The sequence below is a fragment of the Carcharhinus amblyrhynchos genome, unplaced genomic scaffold (genome assembly GCF_965287045.1).
Source record: "Carcharhinus amblyrhynchos unplaced genomic scaffold, sCarAmb.v2.hapA scaffold_69, whole genome shotgun sequence".
NCBI lineage: Eukaryota > Metazoa > Chordata > Chondrichthyes > Carcharhiniformes > Carcharhinidae > Carcharhinus > Carcharhinus amblyrhynchos.
Window position 1 is genome coordinate 690,768 of NW_027649809.1, and position 20,258 is coordinate 711,025.

General features: G+C 49.7%; 1 protein-coding gene across 5 annotated transcripts in view; it reads left to right on the top strand.

The window, feature by feature from the left end:
• The first annotated feature begins 109 nt into the window (after positions 1-109).
• The window catches only part of neurl4 (neuralized E3 ubiquitin protein ligase 4), an 86,247-nt gene continuing 66,098 nt past the window's right edge, over positions 110-20,258 (top strand). For all 5 annotated transcript variants that reach the window (XM_080182590.1, XM_080182591.1, XM_080182593.1 and 2 more), the window contains exons 1-6: positions 110-312; positions 8,311-8,716; positions 12,913-13,181; positions 14,181-14,292; positions 15,473-15,561; positions 18,741-18,813. In XM_080182590.1, coding sequence (XP_080038716.1) covers positions 142-312; positions 8,311-8,716; positions 12,913-13,181; positions 14,181-14,292; positions 15,473-15,561; positions 18,741-18,813 — 1,120 coding nt within the window. In that variant the 5' untranslated portion in view covers positions 110-141. The remainder of the gene's footprint in view (positions 313-8,310; positions 8,717-12,912; positions 13,182-14,180; positions 14,293-15,472; positions 15,562-18,740; positions 18,814-20,258) is intronic.

Consider the following 20,258-nt stretch of genomic DNA (forward strand, 5'->3'; position numbering starts at 1 on the left):
TAAAGTGGAAAGCGATGGTCGCAAAGTAGCGGGCGCTTGGCTGTGGGAAGGAGGGGGGGAGGAAAGAAGGGGAGTGTCGCGAAGGGGCGGCGGCGGCGGCGGCGGTCGGGTCGGACCCCCGGGGCTGCTCATCAGGGCAGGATGGCGGCGGCGGCCGAGTTCCACCTGCGGACCGGCAAGCTGGTGGCCCTGCTGAACGGCAACCGCACGGCCAAGCGCAACAAGCCCACCGAGGAGTTCAACCACGGGCTGGCCATGAGCCGGCAGCCGCTGGGCGACGGGCAGCTCTTCCAGGTGCGGATCGACAGGAAGGTGAGTGAGAGATTTCACCCGACCCCCCCGCCCCCTTTCCCCCTCTTTAACCCGCCAGGAAAGACCGGGGATTGAGGCCTAGTCCTGCCTCTGCAAGCCTGCAGCCTCCTCTTACCTCCCCCCCCCCCCCCTCCCCCCCAGCAGCCATGGGGGGGGCGGAGCAGGGCTGGTGGCTAAAAATCAGGGCTTGTCTTATGAATAAAGATCATCACCAAACATTCCCCCACAATGTTATAACATCTGTCAGGTATTAAATTCATCTTTCTCTTCTCTACACCCTACCAATGACTGACTGTGAGACTATATTCTTGCACCCTCCTTTCCTTCTCTATGAATGGTATGCATTGTCTGTATAGCGCGCAAGAAACAATACTTTCACTGTGTCCCCAATACATGTGACAATAATAAATCAAATCCTTCTCCCCATGTACTCTATGAACGGTATGCTTTGTATAGCGCGCAAGAAACAATACTTTTCAGTATCCCAATGCATGTGACAATAATAAATCAAATCCTTCTTCCCTATGTACTCTATGAACGGTATGCTTTGTATAGCGCGCAAGAAACAATACTTTTCACTATCCCAATACATGTGACAATAATAAATCAAATCAAATCCTTCTTCCCTATGTACTCAATGAACGGTATGTTTTGTTTATGTAGTGTGCAAGAAACAATACTTTTCACCGTATCCCAATACATGTGACAATAATAAATCAAATCAAATCTTTCTCCACTTTGTACTTTATGAACAGTATGCTTTTCTTGTATAGCACACAAGAAACAATACTTTTCATGTATCCCAATACATGTGACAATAACAAATCCTTCTGCCCTATGAACGGTATGTTGTCTATATAGTGCGCAAGAAACAATACTTTTCACTGTATCTCAATACATGTGACAATAATAAATCAGATCAAATAAGTGAGTATTGTTTGAAGAACAGACCGAGGGTACTTACAAAGAGAGACTGCCATCTGGGTGCAGGATGTCCCAATACTTGTGGCAATAAGAAATTTATGTACTCTACAGACAAAGCATACTGTTCATATAGTGTGCAAGAAACAATACTTTTCACTGTATCCCAATACATGTAGCAATAATAAATCAAATCAAAGAGTATTGTTTGAAGAACAGACCGAGATTATTTATAAATAGAGATCATCGTCTCGAAGCTGGATGTCATAATGTGTGGCAATAATAAATCTACGTACCTTACAGACAAAGCATACTGTTCATATTGGGTGCAACCCCCTCCCCGGTGTCTGTGTGGGTTTCCGCTCCGGTTTCCTCCCACAGTTCAAATGATATGTACGTTAAGTGGTTTGGCCATGCTAAATTGCCCCTTAGTGCCCAAAGATGCGTACATTAGGTGGATTGGCCATGCTAAATTGCCCCTTAGTGCCCAAAGATGTGTAGATTAGGTGGATTGGCCATGCTAAATTGCTCCTTAGTGCCCAAAGATGTGTAGATGTTAGGTGGATTGGCCATGCTAAATTGCTCCTTTGTGTCAGGGGGCCTTGCCAAGATAAATACTTGAGATTACAGGATAGGGCCTGAGTGAGATTGTGGTTGATGCAGACTTGATAGGCTCAGTGCCCTTTCTGCACTCTTGGGAAATGTTTCTATTACATGCTCCATAACCCAATCCTTTCCCCTGTTTATCTTTACACTCCCCTCCCACCCCAATACTTCCCCTGTTTATATTTACACTCCCCCCCCCACCCCAATCCTTTCCCCTGTTTATATTTACACTCCCCCCGCACCCCGATCCTTTCTCCTGTTTATATTTACACTCCCCCCGCACCCCAATCCTTTCTCCTGTTTATATTTACACTCCCCCCCACACCCCAATCCTTTCTCCTGTTTATATTTACACTCCCCCCCCCACACCCCAATCCTTTCTCCTGTTTATATTTACACTCCCCCCCCACCCCAATCCTTTCCCCTGTTTATATTTACGCTCCCCCCCACCCCAATCCTTTCCCCTGTTTATATTTACATTCCCCTCCCCACCCCAATACTTCCCCTGTTTATATTTACACTCCCCCCTCCCCACCCCAATCCTTTCCCCTGTTTATATTTACACTCCCCCTGCACCCCGATCCTTTCCCCTGTTTATATTTACACTCCCCCCGCACCCCAATCCTTTCCCCTGTTTATATTTACACTCCCCCTGCACCCCGATCCTTTCCCCTGTTTATATTTACATTCCCCTCCCCACCCCAATCCTTTCCCCTGTTTATATTTAAACCCCCCCCACACCCCAATCCTTTCCCCTGTTTATATTTACACTCCCCCCCCCGCACCCCAATCCTTTCCCCTGTTTATATTTACACTCCCCCCCCCGCACCCCGATCCTTTCCCCTGTTTATATTTACACTCCCCCCCCACACCCCAATCCTTTCTCCTGTTTATATTTACACTCCCCCCCCCCCCCCCCACACCCCGATCCTTTCCCCTGTTTATATTTACACTCCCCCCCCCCACCCCAATCCTTTCCCCTGTTTATCTTTACACTCTTCCCTCCCCACCCCAATCCTTTCCCCTGTTTATATTTACAGTCCCCCCACACCCCAATCCTTCCCATTGTCTATATTCACACTCCCCCCTCCTCCCCCCAGGCTCAATCTTTTCCCCTGCATCTACTTATCAACGGATGACCATGAAATCATTGTCGATGGTCATAGAATCAGGGAATGTCTGCAGTGCAGATGTAGGCCATTTGGCCCATTGAGTCTGTGCCAACAACAGTCCCACTTATTGCTGTAACCCCATGAATTTACCCTCACTAGTCTGACACTAAGGGGCAATCAAGCATGGCCAATCCACCTAACCTGCGCATCTTTGGATCCTAAGGGGTAATTTAGCATGGCCAGTCCACCTAACCCGCACATCTTTGGGCACTGAGGGGCAACTTGGCATGGTCAATCCACCTAACCTTCACGTCTTTGGCCGCTAAGGGGCAGATTAGCACACCAGTGCATCCTAACCTGCACATCTTTGGACTGTGGGTGGTAACCCGCACAGACATGGGGAAGAACGTGAGATTTCACACAGAAAGTGAGCCAAGCTGGGAATTGAACCCAGGTGCCTGGCGCTGTGAGGTAGCAGTGCTAACTGACTGTGCCACCCACATATGGTGTGCTTTGTCTGTACAATGCGCAAGAAATAATACTTCTCACTGCATCCCAACACATTTAACAATAAATCAAATCAAAAAATTGCAATGTGCATTAAATGGCTGGAGATTGTCCCCATCTGGGTCTGCTGGGTCACTGTCTGTGTGGAGTCTGCATGGGTTTCCTCCAGTTTCTTCCCACAGTTCAAAAGACGTGCTGGTTAGGGGTGCATTGGCCGTGCTAAATTCACCCGCAGTGTTACCCGAACAGGTGCCGGAGTGTGGTGACTGGGGCATTTTCACAGTAACTTCATTGCGGTGTTGATGTAAGCCTTACTTGTGACAATAATAGATAAACTTGAACGTCTAAAAATCCAGCAGTTATCGATTGCATGAAATATTGAGAGTGGGCTTCCCTCCCTTTGCTGGTGCCCCTACAACAGAGGGTCCCTTGGGGTGGTGGGGGGTGGGGAGGAGAAAAGACTGGAAATATGAAATGGGACTGAGATGGGAGTAGAAGGTTCTGGAAAGTCTCAGCAGGTTGGGCAGCAACGGTAGACAGAGAAACCAAGGCAATGTTTCAGCTTCCTGGCCCACCCCCACCGCTTTGTTAGTGATCTACCACCTGGCCTCAAGGATGCTTCCATCCTTGGGGAGATAGGGACTCCAAACATCACAACAGGTAGCAATGCTAGCAATAACAGGAAGACAGATTATTATTTTAATGGGTGTGAATGAGACCTTGGAGTCCTCGATCATCAGTCGCTGAAAGTAAGCACGCAGGTACAGCAGGCAGTAAAGGAGGCAAATGGTGTGTTGGCCTTCATAGCGAGAGGATTTGAGTATCGGGATAAGGATGTTTTGCTGCAATTGTACAGGGCGTTGGTGAGGCCACATCTGGAGTATTGTGTGCAGTTTTGGTGTCCTTATCTGAGGAAGGATGTCCTTGCTACAGAGGGAGTACAGCCAAGGTTTACCAGGCTGATTCCTGGGTCTGTCATATGAGGAGAGACCAAGTCAGTTAGGATTATATTCACTGGAGTTTAGAAGAGAGGGGATCTGATAAAACTTAAAATTCTAACAGGGTTAGACAGTGTAGATTCAGAAAGAATGTTCCCGATGGTGGGGGGGGCGTCCAGAACTCGGGGGTCATGGTTTGAGGATAAGGGGTAAACCTTTTAGGACTGAGGTGAGGAGAAATTTCTTCACCCAGAGGGTGGTGAATGTGTGGAATTCACTCCCACAGAAAGTAGTTGAGGCCAAAACGTTGTGTGATTTCGAGAAGAAATTAGATACAGATCTTGGGGCGAAAGGGATCAAGGGATATGGGGGGAAAGGGGGGAATCGGGATATTGAATCGGATGATCAGCCCTGATCGAAATGAATAACGGAGCAGGCTCGAAGGGCCGAATGGTCTGCTCCTGCTCCTAGTTTCTATATAACGCTCCCAGGACAGGGGCAGCATGGAGTTAGATACAGATTAAAGCGACCTCTGCACTGTCTGTATCAAACACTCCCAGGACAGACACAGCATGGGATAGACCTGTCCTCCCAGTACTGTACCCCAGTGTTATACAGCGACAGACACGTCCCCACCAGTACTGTACCCCAGTGTTATACAGCGACAGACACGTCCCCACCAGTACTGTACCCCAGTGTTATACAGCGACAGACACGTCCCCACCAGTACTGTACCCCAGTGTTATACAGCGACAGACCTGTCCCCACCAGTACTGTACCCCAGTGTTATACAGCGACAGACCCGTCCCCACCAGTACTGTACCCCAGTGTTATACAGTGACAGACCCGTCCCCACCAGTACTGTACCCCAGTGTTATACAGTGACAGACCCATCCCCACCAGTACTGTACCCCAGTGTTATACAGCGACAGACCTGCCCCCGCCAGTACTGTACCCCAGTGTTATACAGTGACAGACCCGTCCGTCCCCACCAGTACTGTACCCCAGTGTTATACAGCGACAGACCTGTCCCCACCAGTACTATACCCCAGTGTTATACAGTGACAGACCCGTCCCCACCAGTACTGTACCCCAGTGTTATACAGTGACAGACACTTCCACACCAGTACTGTACCCCAGTGTTATACAGTGACAGACCCGTCCCCGCCAGTACTGTACCCCAGTGTTATACAGCGACAGACCTGTCCCCACCAGTACTATACCCCAGTGTTATACAGTGACAGACCCGTCCCCCTGTACCCCAGTGTTATACAGCGACAGTCCTGTCCCCACCAGTACTGTACCCCAGTGTTATACAGCGACAGACCTGTCCCCACCAGTACTATACCCCAGTGTTATACAGTGACAGACCCATCCCCACCAGTACTGTACCCCAGTGTTATACAGTGACAGACACTTCCACACCAGTACTGTACCCCAGTGTTATACAGTGACAGACCCGTCCCCGCCAGTACTGTACCCCAGTGTTATACAGCGACAGACCTGTCCCCACCAGTACTATACCCCAGTGTTATACAGTGACAGACCCGTCCCCCTGTACCCCAGTGTTATACAGCGACAGTCCTGTCCCCACCAGTACTGTACCCCAGTGTTATACAGCGACAGACCTGTCCCCACCAGTACTGTACCCCAGTGTTATACAGCGACAGACCCGTCCCCACCAGTACTGTACCCCAGTGTTATACCACGGCAGACCTGTCCCCACCTGTACTATACCCCAGTGTTAGACAGTGTCGGACCTCTTAATCCTCTTTGTTCCAAAGGGGATAAGCCCCATTTCTTCAATCTTTCCCTGTATCCAAAATTCCTCATGCCTGCTACCATCCTAGTGAGTCTGCTTTGCAGTCTCTCTCTCTGTCTCTTTCTCTTGAAGGCAATGACATCATGCTTTCAATAAGAAGCCTAGCACTGAACACAATACTCCACATGTGGCCTGGCTGACGATGTGTAGAGGTGTAGCATCACTGTCTTGCTTTTAAACAGTCTGCCTCTATTTATAAACTCCGGAATTCTTCTTAATAACTGTTTCACCTTGCCTGGCCAACCTTTAGAGAGTGATGCTCTTAAACCCCTGAGGTCCTTCTGTTCCTGCAGTCCCCTCAGAGTTGTATCATTGAGTCTGGAGTGTCTCCCCATGTTCCTTCCACCAAAGTGCATTACCTCACCTCACGTTTCAAAGAACAAGGAAAATTACAGCACAGGAACAGGCCCTTCGGCCTTCCAGGCCTGCATCGACCATGCTGTCCGTCTGAGCTAAAACCCCCTACCCTTCCGGGGACCATATCCCTCTATTCCCATCCTATTTGCGTATTTGTCCCTGCTATCGTATCTGATTCCAGTTCCTCCCCCCACCCCTGCAGCACAAAGTTCCAGGCACCCACCACCCTCTATGTAAAATAAAAACTTACCTCATATATCTCCTTTAAACCTTGCCCCTTACACCTTAAACCTGTCCCCTCTACTCATTGACTCTTCCACTCTGGGAAAGAAGCTTTTGACGATCCACTTTGTCCACGCTCCTCATAATCTTGTGGACTTCTATCAGATTGCCCCCTCAAAGTCCAGTGAGAACAAACCAAGTTTCTCCTCGTAGCCCTCCATACCAGGCAACATTGCTGCATTGAAATCTGTCTGCCAGGTGTCTGCCCACTTGGCCAACTTATCCAAGTCACTCTCAAGTCGTTCATCATCTGCAAATTTAGAGATTTTGTCCTCAGCACCCTTCTCTCAACCGTAGACATAAATCAGAAAAGGCGGCACTTATCCCTGGTGGCGTCCTCTTTGAACTATCCCCAGTCTGTGAAATGCCCATCTCTACCTCCCCTCTGTTTCCTATCTCTTAGCTAACCTCAAATCCATGCTGCCCATCAATCCCAAACTTTTCTAATTTGCTCACCAACCTGTCACGAGACACCATATCAAATGCTTTTTTCATTTGATTTATTATTGTCACTTGTATTGGGTTACAGTGAACGATATTGTTTCTTGCATGCTATAACTGACAAAGCATACCGTTCATAGAGTACATAGAGGAGAAGGATTTGATTTATTATTAACATGTTGGGATACAGTGAACAGTATTGTTTCTTGCGTGCTATTACAGACAAAGCATATCATTCATTAGAGGAGGAAAGGAGAGAGTGCAGAATGAGTGTTACAGTCATAGCTCAGGTGTAGAGAAAGATCAACTTAGTGTGAGGTAGGCCCATTCAATAAATCTGATGAAAGCAGGGAAGAAGCTCTTCTTGAGTCGGTTGGTACTTTCGTATCGTTTTCCCCGATGGAAGAAGGTGGAAGAGAGAATGCCCTGGGTGTGTGGAGTCCTTAATTATGCTGGCTGCTTTTACCGAGGCAGCGGGAAGTGTAGACAGAGTCAATGGATGGGAGGCTGGTTTGCGTGATGGATTGGGCTATATTCACAACCTTTTGTAGTTCCTTGCGGTCTTGGACAGAGCAGGAGCCCATACCAAGCTGTGATACAACCAGAAAGAATACTTTCTATTGGGCATCTGTAAAAATTGGTGAGAGTCGTAGCTGACATGCCAAATTTCCTTCGTCTTCTGAGAAAATAGAGGCGTTGGTGGGCTTTCTTAACTATAGTGTCGGCATGGGGAGGATCCAGGACAGATTGTTGGTGATCTGGACACCAAGAAAGCTGAAGCTCGCGACCATTTCTGCTTGTCCCCTGTTGGTGCTTTCCAGAAGTCCAAATGGACAACATTTACAGCACTCCCCTCATCTACTGCCTGTGTTGCTTTGTCAAAGAGCTTCAGTAATTCGATCAGATATGACTTGCCCTTGATGAAGCCATGTTATACGGTTGAGCATTAATAAAGGGAATTGTGTTTGTATCAAGGTATCTGATTGCTTCTGTGTTTTTTTTTGCTGGACAGGTTAATTCCTGGAGCGGTTCGATTGAGATTGGGGTGACGGCCTTGGATCCCAATACCTTGGACTTCCCCAGCAGTGCCACAGGGCTGAAGGGTGGCTCGTGGATCATTTCCGGCTGCTCGGTGCTGAGGGACGGCCGTTCCGTGCTGGAGGAATACGGACAAGACCTGGACCAGCTGAGCGAGGGCGACAAAGTGGGCATCCAGCGGACAGCCGGGGGCGAGCTCCACCTCTGGGTGAACGGGCGGGACTGTGGTGTAGCTGCCTCGGGGCTGCCCTCGCAGGTGTGGGGCGTGGTGGACCTGTACGGCAAGTGCACTCAGGTCACGGTGCTGGCCTGTGACAGCGTCCCTCGGAGGGAAGAAACTGGCAGAATTACCACAGCCACTACCAGCAACACTGAGGAAGGTAATGATTCACATTCATAGAATCCCTACAAGTGCTGAAGAAGGCCATTCGGTCCATCGAGTTTACAGCAACCACAATCCCATCCAGGCCCCATTCCTGTAACCCCACACATTTACCCTGCTAAGCCCTTCACACAAGGATCAATTTATCATGGCCAATCAACCTAACCCACACGTCTTTGGACTGTGGGAGGAAACCCACGCAGACACGGGGGAAGAACATGCAAACTCCACACAGACAGTGACCCGAGGCCAGGAATCGAACCCGGGCCCCTGGCGCTGTGAGGCAGCAGTGGTAACCACTGTGCCGCCTCCAAGGACACCAATGTCCTTCCACCGATACGCATCACACACTCACCAAGACCCCTTGCCCACTAACCAATACCCCTCACCTAGGCCCTGGTCCCTTGCGTACCCACCCTGGCCTCTCGCCAACCCTAGGTTCTCACGTATCATCACTCATTATTAGTGTCTTCTACCGTGAAGGCTGAATGAAATATTTACCTAACTCCTGCCATTTCCTGGTTCCCCATTAGTATTTCCCCAAGCTCATTCTCAAAGGGGCCTATGTTTACTTTGGCCCCTCTCTTCCTTTTTAGATATTTGAAGAACATCTTGCTCTCTTTTTATAACATTTGCTAGTTGACCATCATTGTTTATCCTCTTTATGCTTTATTTTTGGTCATCATTTGTTGTTCTTTTACACTTTCCCAATCCTCTGGCTTTCCACCATTATCTTTGCCACACAGTATGTTTCTCTTTCAGTTTAATACTACCCTTGGCTTTCAAGGTTAATCATGGCTGATTTACCCCCCTTCCTAGAATCCTCCTTCTCCAGTGGGATGTGGAATTGTTGTGAGTCAGAAACACTCGTCTCCCAATGCTGAACAAAGAACAGTGCAGCACAGGTACAGGCCCTTCGGCCCTCTAAGCCTGTGCTGACCACAATTTCCTAACTAAACTAAAAAAAAACTTCTGCCCTTACTCAGTCCGTATCCCTCTTAAAAAAAACAAAGAAAAAAGAATTAACAGTCTTTTCTGCTAAACCACTTCCAAGTGCACTTTTTAAAAAATTCATTCGTGGGACATAGGCACTGCTGGCTAAGCCAGCATATATTGCCCATCCTTAGTTGCCCTTGAGAAGGTGGTGGTGAGCTGCCTTCTTGAATCACTGCACAGTAAGATGTCTCGCAACACCACGTTAAAGTTTGGTAGCAAGGCAAATATATGGGGTTGTGGGAATAGGGCCTGGGTGGGATTCTGGTCAGTGCAGACTGGATGGGCAGAGTGGCCTCCTTTTGCACAGTAGGGATTTTATGATTCTAAGACATGGATTCTACATATAGTCATGCGTTGCAGAACAGGCTCTTTGGCCCATTGAGTCCACACCCACAGTAACTACCACTAAAGTCACGCTAATCCCATTTTCCTGCATTTATCCCATATCTTTGAATGTTCTGACATTTCAAGTGCTCATCCAGATTTTTTTGAAGCTTATAAGGTTTCTGGTCTCCACTACCCTCCCAGGCAGCACATTCCTGATTCCCACTACCCTCTGAGTGAAATAGTTTTTTCTTAAATCCCTAGCGCCCCTATATCCCGCTGTCTCTTTGGAGACCTATACAGCCGGCACCCCCCGTCGGACTGCCGGAGGAAACCCACGCAGGCACGGGGAGAACGTGCAGACTCCACAGAGACAGTGACCCCGAGCCGGGAATCGAACCCGGGTCCCTGGCGCTGTGAAGCAGCAGTGCTAACCACCGTGCCGCCCCTGCCCATCCCAAAGTGATTCACGTGTGGCTGTGCCAAAGAAAGCAAATTTGAGGGAGGGGGAGTGTTTTATGGAGAGATAGGGAGGCAAAATGATTCAGACATCGTCAGTTTGTGGGTGAGTACTTCTCAAAAAGGCCTATTTTGAATGAGTGCAGTGTTCCGGTAGAACATCAGAAGCGGAGAAGGTCATGACTACAAGTTCACCTTCATAGCGAGAGGATTTGAGTATAGTAATAGGAATGTTTTGCTGCAATTGTACAGGGCGTTGGTGAGGCCACATCTGGAATATTGTGTGCAGTTTTGTTGTCCTTATCTGAGGAAGGATGTCCTCGCTGTAGAGGGAGTACAGCAAAGGTTTACCAGGCTGATTCCTGGGTCTGTCATATGAGAGACCAAGTCGGTTAGGATTATATTCACTGGAGTTTAGAAGAGTGAGAGGGGATCTCATAGAAACTTATAAAATTCTAACAGGGTAGATTCAGAAAGAATGTTCTTGATGGTGGGAGGAGTCCAGAACTAGGGCGGGGGGGGGTCATAGTTTGAGGATAAGGGGGTAAACCCTTTAGACTGAGGTGAGGAGGAATTTCTTCACCCAGAGGGTGGTGTATGTGTGGAATTCACTCCCACAGAAAGTAGTTGAGGCCAAAACGTTGTGTGACTTCAAGAAGAAATTAGATATCGCTCTTGGGGCTAAAGGGATCGAAGGATATTGGGGGGGGGGGAAACGAGGGAATCAGGATATTGAATTTGATGACCAGCCATGATCAAAATGAATAACGGAGCAGGCTTGAAGGGCCGAATGGTCTGCTCCTGCTTCCAGTTTGTGTGTGTTTCTATTGTAATTGGGAGATTAGTGGGTAAAATATGTAGGGGTAGGACCTGGATGCGATTGTGGTCGGTGTGGGCTCGATGGGCCGAATGGCCTCTTTCTGTACTGTAGGGCGTCTATGATTTCCAGACCTGAAAACCAGTGGGTGCCAGTAGGCCCTGGTGAATTTGGGCTGAGTCAGGGATTAGCTTTGATTTGATTTATTATTGTCACATGTATTCGGAGACAGTGAAAAGTATTGTTTCTTGCGTGCTATACAGACAAAGCATACCATTCATAGAGTACATAGGGGAGAAAGGTTTGATTTTATTTATTATTGTCACATGTATTGGGATACAGTGAAAAGTATTGTTTCTTGCGCACTATACAGACAAAGCATACCGTTCATAGTGAGGAAAGGAGAGAGTGCAGAGTGTAGTGTTACAGTCATAGCTAGGGTGTAGAGAAAGATCAACTTAATGCGAGGTAGATCCATTCAAAAGTCTGACAGCAGCAGGGAAGAAGCTGTTCTTGTGTCGGTCGGTACGTGACCTCAGACTTTTGTATCTTTTTCCCGATGGAAGAAGGTGGAAGAGAGAATGTCCGGGGTGTGTGGGGGTCCTTGATTATGCTGGACGCTTGGGAAGAATTTAGCACAGCCAATCCACCAAACCTGCGCATCTTTCAGACTAGCGAAGGAAACCAGAGCATTCGGAGGAAACCCACGCAGACGGGGGTCGGGGGAGGGGGGGGAGAAGGTGCAGGCTCCACACAAACAGTGACCCATGCCGGGAATCGAAGCCTGGTCCCTGACGCTGCGAGGCAGCAGTGCTCACCCGCTGTGCCACCCTAGCTTGAGGAGTTAGGCAGGCGAGGTTTGATTTGACGGGGAGATCCGGTCCGATTCTCAGGAGGAGTCCGTGTGCCTCTGTCACTGCTGGGAAAGGGGGGGCTGGAGGCTGGAGAAGACCATCGGGAGCAGAGTGGCTGTTCCTCGGACCATCCTGGGTGGTTTTTACAGAACGGAGATCGAGGCTGGTGGGGCCTCGCGCAGTTCAGTCAGATCATACATTCCAGTGGGGGCGAGGGGAGGAGGATGGGCTAGATCAATCCCAAAGTGAAAGGAGACAACTCCTCGCTTGAGGAATGCAGAGTATGTCCCGTTAAACTCCAACTCTGAGCGTAGATCGAGATTAGAATGATAATGACTGCTCAGGGGTAATAATAATCTCTCCATTTCTCTCTCTCTCATTTCTCCTCTCTCTCTCTCTCTCTCTCTCTCTCACTCACCCTCCTCTCCCCCCCTCACTCCCCCACCTCCCTCCCTCTCTCCCCACCTCCCGTCCCCCCCCCCGCCCACCACGTCTCCCTCTCTTCCTCTCTCTCTCTCTCACCCTCTCCCTCTCTCTCTCTTGCCCCCCACTTCGCCCACCACCCCTCTCTCTCCCCTCCTCCACCTCTCTCTCTCTTATTGTCTCTCTCTACCCCCCTCTCCCTCCCTCTCTTCCCCCACTTTCTCGCCCACCACCTCTCTCTCTCTCTCTTCCCCCCCCCCCCCCCACCTCCCCTTCTCTTTCTCTCTCTCTCTTTCTCTCTCTCGCATCCCCCTCCCCCAGGGTTTATGGGGATGGAGCTGTCGGACGTGGTGAACAACGCCATCCTGTCGGCGTACAGCGGCAGCTTGCTGAACGTCAGCCTGGGCAGCCCCCTGGACGGCAGCTGCTCCGTCACCTCCAACGACGCCCTGCTGTTCCACGAGAAGTGCGGCACCCTCATCAAGCTCAGCAACAACAACAAGACGGCGGAGCGGCGGCGCCCGCTGGACGAGTTCAACAACGGCGTGGTCATGACCAACCGGCCGCTGCGGGACAACGAGATGTTCGAGGTGAGGGTCGGTCAGCTCTGAACACCTGCCTGGCGTTGGCTCAGGCCCAGGGTGCTTCTGCCTCAATTACAATCCCTGTCGTCTTCTTCTTCCCACACACCTTCATTGCTGACCCAAAATGGCCCAGCGGTCAGCGCAGCTGCCTCGTGGTGGCAGGGACCTGGGTTTGATTCCTTACCTTGGGTCACTGTCTGTGTGGAGTCTGCACATTCTTCCTGTGTCTGCATGGGTTTCATCCCACATTCCAAAAATGTGCAGGTTAGGTGGATTGGCCACGCTAAATTGTCCTTCACTGTCCAAAGATGTGCAAGTTAGGTGGTTTGGCTGTGCTAAATTTCCCCTTAGTGTGCAGAGATGTGCTGTTTAGGTGGATTGGCCATGCTAAATTGCCCGTTAGTATCCAAAGATGTGCAGGTTAGGTGGATTGGCCATGCTAAATTGCCCCTTAGTGTCCAAAGATGTGTAGGTTAGGTGGATTGGCCATGCTAAATTGCCCCTTAGTATCCAAAGATGCGCAGGTTAGGTGGATTGGCCATGCTAAATTGCCCCTTAGTATCCAAAGATGCGCAGGTTAGGTGGATTGGCCATGCTAAATTGTCCCTTAGTGTGCAGAGATGTACTGTTTAGGTGGATCAGCCATGCTAAATTGCCCCTTGTAGGGAGAGGCCCTGGATGGGATTGTTGTCGGTGCAGACTCAAATGTGTCCGAAGATGTGCAGGTTTAGGTGGATTGGTCTCACAAAACTGACCCTTAGTGTTGGGGGACTAGCTACGGTAATGCTTGGAGATTGGGCCTGGGTGGGATTGTGGTCAGTGTGGACTCGATGGGCCGAACGGTCTTCTGCTACACTGTGCAGATTCTATTCTACGCTTTTCTTCACGTGTATGTTTTAGTCAAAATATTGGATTAACTTAAAGCAGAACGTGTTGGCAAATTTTACTTTGTTCTCTGTTTAAAAATTAATTTCTCCATTTTCCCCCACCCCCGTTCCAAAACAGATCCGGATCGACAAGTTGGTTGACAAGTGGTCGGGTTCGATCGAGATCGGTATCACGATGCACAACCCAAATAACCTGGACTACCCGGCAACAATGACCAATCTCCGATCAGGTAAGGAGCAACCCCTGTGTTGCAAGTCTCTGATGTGCCACCCTCTGTAAGCCGCGGCGTCATCCAAAACTCGGGTCGCGATGAGAAGAGAGACCTGAAGCTTTCCGTTCAGCCCCTCGAGCAGCCTTGAGGGGCTGAATGGCCTACTCCTGCTCCTATATTTGTTCCTTCGGGAAGGCACAGTGGTTACTGTTGCTGCCTCACAGGGCCAGGGACCCAGGTTCGATTCCCGGCTCGTGTCCCTGTCTGTGCGGAATCTGCATGTTCGGTTTCCTCCCATACTCCAAAGATGTGCAGGTTAGGTGGATTGGCCATGCTAAATTGCCCCTTTGTGTCCAAAGATGTGCAGATTAGGTGGATTGACCATGCTGAATTGTCATTCAGTGTCCAAAGATGTGTAGGTTATGTGGATAGGCCATACTAAATTGCCCCTTCATGTCAGGGAACTAACAGGATAAATACGTAGGGGTTGCAGGATAGGTTCTGGGTGGGATTGTTATGGGTGCAGACTCAATGGGCCAATTGGCCTTGTAGGGATTCTGTGTAACTCCCAAAGGGGGAATCGCTGAAGATGTCTGGAGGTGTTCAGTTGAGTTTGGTCCAGAACTGCTCTGTTCAATGTTTTAAATCCCTGAGCTCGTTGCAACGGAGCAGAGACACAGTGGTGTCTGTACACACAGTATATAAGGCGCAGAGAGGCAGTGGCGTGGCACAGAGAGGCAGCGGCATGGCGCAGAGAGATAGCAATGTATTTTTATTCATTGGTGAGACGTGGTCGTCGCTGGCAGGGCCAGCATTTATTGCCCATCCTAGTTGCCCTCGGAGGGCAGTTGAGAGTCAACCACATTGCTGTGGCTCTGGAGTCACATGTAGGCCAGACCGGGGTAAGGACGGCAGATTTCCTTCCCTAAAGGAACCAGATGGGTTTTTCCGACAATGGGTCATCAGTAGATTCTTAATTCCAGATATTTTTATTGAATTCAATTTCCACCATCTGCCATGGACGGGATTCGAACCTGGGTTCCCCAGATCAAGAGCTGGGTTTCTGGATTAATTGTCTAACGATAATACCACAAGGCCATCGCCCTCCTCGCAGTGTTAGAGGAGCATCAGGCAGATAGTGCAGACAGCGTGCGATTGATTCTGCGATCCCGCGTTTGAACTCTTGTCTCTGTCGCAGGGACGATTATGATGAGCGGCTGTGGAATTCTGACCAACGGGAAGGGAACGCGGCGGGAATACTGTGAGTTCAGCCTGGACGAGTTACAGGTAATGGTGATGGGGGGAGCGTCCCGATGGTGGAGGTGGGAGGAGGAACTCCGGTGATGAAGGTTGTTTGGGGGGGGTGGGGGGAGAATCCCGGAGATGGAGCGGAGGTGGGGGATCCTGGTGATGGAGCGGAGGTGGGGGATCCTGGTGATGGAGCGGGGAGGGGATCCTGGTTTGGGTGGGGGTTAGGAAATCCTGGTGTTGGGGGGAGGGGGAATTGTGCTGATGGAAGACGGGAGGAATTGCGGTGTTGGAGATATGGGGTGGGGGGGAGAACGGTGGAGGAGTTAACAGTCAACCACATTGCTATGGCTCTGGGGCCACATGTAGGTCAGGCCGGGTCAGGACAGCAGATTTCCTTCACTGAAGGACGTTTGTGAACCAGATGGGTTTTTCTGACAATCGACGATAGCTTCGTGGTCATCCAGATTTCTTTCTTAGCTGGATTCAGATATCACCATCTGTCCTGATGGGACTTGAATCCACCTCCCCAGAGCAGTGCCCTGGCACTCTGGATTACTCATCCAGTGACAACACCACTGCAGTGGTGGAGGGGTGGGGGGAGACAGAAGGACAGGTGACGCAGAAGGGGAGAATGGAAGGAGACGGCTGGGAGGGGAAGTACTGGACTAGTCAAGATAAGAAGGTTAATAAATATAATGCAGGATCCGGGAGAAACTTCTTCCCCTGGAGATGGGAGAGAATGTGGGACTCGCTCCCACGGGGGGGGCAGTGGGGTAGAATGTGGGACTCGCTCCCACGGGGAGAGTGGGGGACTCGCTCCCACGGGGAGAGTGGGGGACTCGCTCCCACGGGGAGAGTGGGGGACTCGCTCCCACGGGGAGAGTGGGGGACTCGCTCCCACGGGGAGAGTGGGGGACTCGCTCCCACGGGGAGAGTGGGGGACTCGCTCCCACGGGGAGAGTGGGGGACTCGCTCCCACGGGGAGAGTGGGGGACTCGCTCCCACGGGGAGAGTGGGGGACTCGCTCCCACGGGGAGAGTGGGGGACTCGCTCCCACGGGGAGAGTGGGGGACTCGCTCCCACGGGGAGAGTGGGGGACTCGCTCCCACGGGGAGAGTGGGGGACTCGCTCCCACGGGGAGAGTGGGGGACTCGCTCCCACGGGGAGAGTGGGGGACTCGCTCCCACGGGGAGAGTGGGGGACTCGCTCCCACGGGGAGAGTGGGGGACTCGCTCCCACGGGGAGTCCTTGAGGTGAATCCCCAGCATTTATCACCCCCAGGCAGAAATATCATTTCTTATATGGTCCATGTCTCATTCTTATCCTCTCAGCATCCACACTGTCAACACCCCTCAGAAACTCATATTGTTTAGTAAGATTATCTCTCATTCTTTTAATTCAGTATGTAGATGCATATGTATAAAACAATCTGGCCAAGTGACCTTTCTCCGTGCTGTACCTTGTGGCTGTGTGTGCATGTTTGTTCGAAACACAGAAACCTTACAGTGCAGAAGGCGGCCATTCAGCCCATTGAGCCTGCAACAGCAATCCTACCCAGATCGTATTCCTGTAACCCCACATTATTTACCCAAGTAATCCCACCAACCCACACATCCCAGGACACTAAGGGGCAATTGAGCATGACCAATTCACCTAACCTGCACATCTGTGGAATGTGGGAGGAAACCGGAGCACCCGGAGGAAACCCACGCAGACACGGGGAGAAGGCGCAGACAGTGACCCGAGCCAGGAATTGAACCCGGGTCCCTGGTGCTGTGAGGCAGCAGTGCTCACCACTGTGCCTCCCCTGTGACGGGAGTTTGCCCCATGGAGTCAGGGAAATGAGCACCTCGGTTGTCTGGGTCGGAGATCGAAGTGGTGAACCACGTAGATCGTCTGGTGCGCCTTTGCCGATCGTGCAGGTCGGGGACGGGAGTTGTGCGGGCGGGCGGGCGCTCCACAGTGGGGTACAGCACTGGAGGTTAAATGGACTGAAGTTCCTGATGCCACTCAGTTACATGGGTAAGATGGGTTTAGAGGGATATGGGCCAAACGTGGGCAATTGGGACTAGCTCAGTGGTTACTAAAAAGGGATGGCGTGGACACATTGGGCCGGAAGGGACTGTTTCCGTGCTGTGAGTTTCTATGACTCCAGAAAGATATTGAGAATGTGGGACTCGCTGTCATAAGACTGCATTTTATGTATATCTATCTACACACACAAGAGTTTAAAAAAGAGAGATAATCTTAGTACAAGATGTGAGATTCTGAGGGGAGTTGACAGTGTGGATGCTGAGAGGATAAGAATATGACATCAAAGTGCTCGCAATGCTGGTCACCCTATTATAGAAAGGGTATTATTAAACTGGAAAGAGTGCAGGAAAGATTTACTGGGATGCTACGAGGGTTTGATGGATTAAGTTATAAGGAGAGGCTGGATAGACTGGGACTTTTTTTCTCTGGAGTGTAGGAGGCTTAGGGATGATCTTATAGAGATCTAGAAAATAATGAGGGGCACAAATCAGCTAGATAGTCAATATCTTTTCCCAAAGGTAGGGGATTCTAAAACTAGAGGGCATAGTTTTAAGGTGAGAGGGAGAGATACAAAAGTGTCTGGAGGGGTAATTTTTTCACACAGAGGATGGTGAGTATCTGGAGCAAGCAGCCAGAGGTAGTAGTAGAGGTGGGTACAATTTTGTCTTTTAAAAAGCATTTAGATAGTTATATGGGTAAGACGGGTATAGAGGGACAAGGGCCAAATGAGGGCAATTGGGACTAGCTTAGTGGTTAAAAACTGGGCGGCTTGGATAAGTTGGGCCAAATGGCCTGTTTCCATGCTGTAAACTGCTATGACAGACACTCACCAGCTAGAGGCTTTTCCTGTTTTCGGTTACATATTACAATTTGGTATTGTTTCCAACCCTTCCCCCATCTCCTTCCACGTCCCCCAAATGAAAGTTGATTGGTGAAGGAACATGTTGCAGGAAGGGTTGATGTCTTGGATGTGTGGTGATGAGTCATGGAATCATAGAGATTTACAGCATGGAAACAGGCCCTTCGGCCCAACTTGTCCGTGCCGTCCAGTACCTGACGCTTGTGCGGCAAGCCACTCAGCGGCTGACAGCTTCGGGAGGGTGGCTGGGGGGAAATCTTCCTCTGGGCTTTAAGGAGGAGCTTGCAGTGTGCTTGAACATTGTTTTTCTTGTGCTTCCCAGGAAGGGGATCACATCGGATTGATGAGGAAGTCCAGCGGCGCTCTGCACTTCTACATAAATGGCATCGACCAAGGTAAGACCCTCTCTACTGCTGAACCTGAGATTAGTTTAGTCACCTTGCCCTTTGTGAAAGAGGTGAACGTCTAAATTGGGCTGAGGAGCAGACAGATTGTTACGCAGCTTTTAATTTAAACACCTTCCAAGCATTCCTGTTTAATGAGAGAAGCGAGGACAGTCATTCAATTATTTCTTTATTTAACACTGTAGTACCAATTCAAACATAAGCAGTTGCAAATCATTAACTCTTTACTGCGCTTTAACTGAGCATCAATTTTCACAATTTAACTGAAAATAGATACTACCGAGTTGAGGAAAACGTTGGCCAAGAAATAACCTCGATAAAAAATCTATCATCTTCTTCTCTGAAGTTTCCTTCAGGGTACAGGTCTTGTTGTGTTGGGTTATTTTTGGCGTTATTGCTGCCAAACAAAGAAGTTGCATGTCTTTTATCCACCATTCTCCATTCACTTCCGGAAGATTCCCTATCATCCAGCCAATTATGTTACCAGAAACTGATCATGTGGCTCGAACATCCAGTGAAACTAATTTTGAACAAAGTCATCATGATCTTAGTTTGTTTTACGTGTCCCAGACATAGCAGCCATAAATTGGAGCCATGCTACCTCAGTTAACTTCCCTGATCTGACCAATCCAAGAAGCTTCAGGTCACAGCTCCCAGACCAGAGCTTCTTTACCACCTGTATCTGGTTTTAATCTATGCTTAACTCTCAGCCAGAACAGCCATTTTAAAAGCCACTATTGCCGTTATTGTAGTTAAATTATTGTCGCAGCCATTCTTTCTCCATCCACACGGGTAAATCACTGAAAATAGCAGCGCAGGTTAATGCGGCCATTTCAGAAACCCAAACCAAGAGGGATGGAAGAATACATCGAAAATAGAAGCAAGAGTAGGCCATTCGACCCTGCTCCACCTTGTCTGATCATCAAATTCAACATCCTGACTCCCCCTTTCCTCCATACCTCTTGGTCCCATTAGCCCCAAGAGCCATTTCGAATCCCTACAGTGCAGAATGTAGAATGGGGAAATTCCCGCCCACTTGTCTCTTAGCAGCTTGAATTACATAGGTAATAGAGTTCAAAGCTAACTTTCCCATGATCCCTCATTATGTAGGTCATGGAGTTCAAAAGTTCTCACTCTCACTGAGCACGTCTTATGGGTAGAAATTGAATTGTCCCATTCATGTTAGTGTCTGTAAATTTGTAAAAACTGTGCCCTGTGGCTGTATTGTTCTTAAATGTGGTTCCCCACATGTGGAGGGGCGGCACGGTGGTTGGCACTGCAGCCTCACAGTGCCAGGGACCCGGATTCGATTCACAGCCTCAGGTCACTGTCTGTGTGGAGTCTGTACGTTCTCCCTGTGTCTGCGTGTGTTTCCTCCGGGTGCTCCGGTTTCCTCCCACAGTCCAAAGATGAGCAGATTAGATGGATTGGTCATC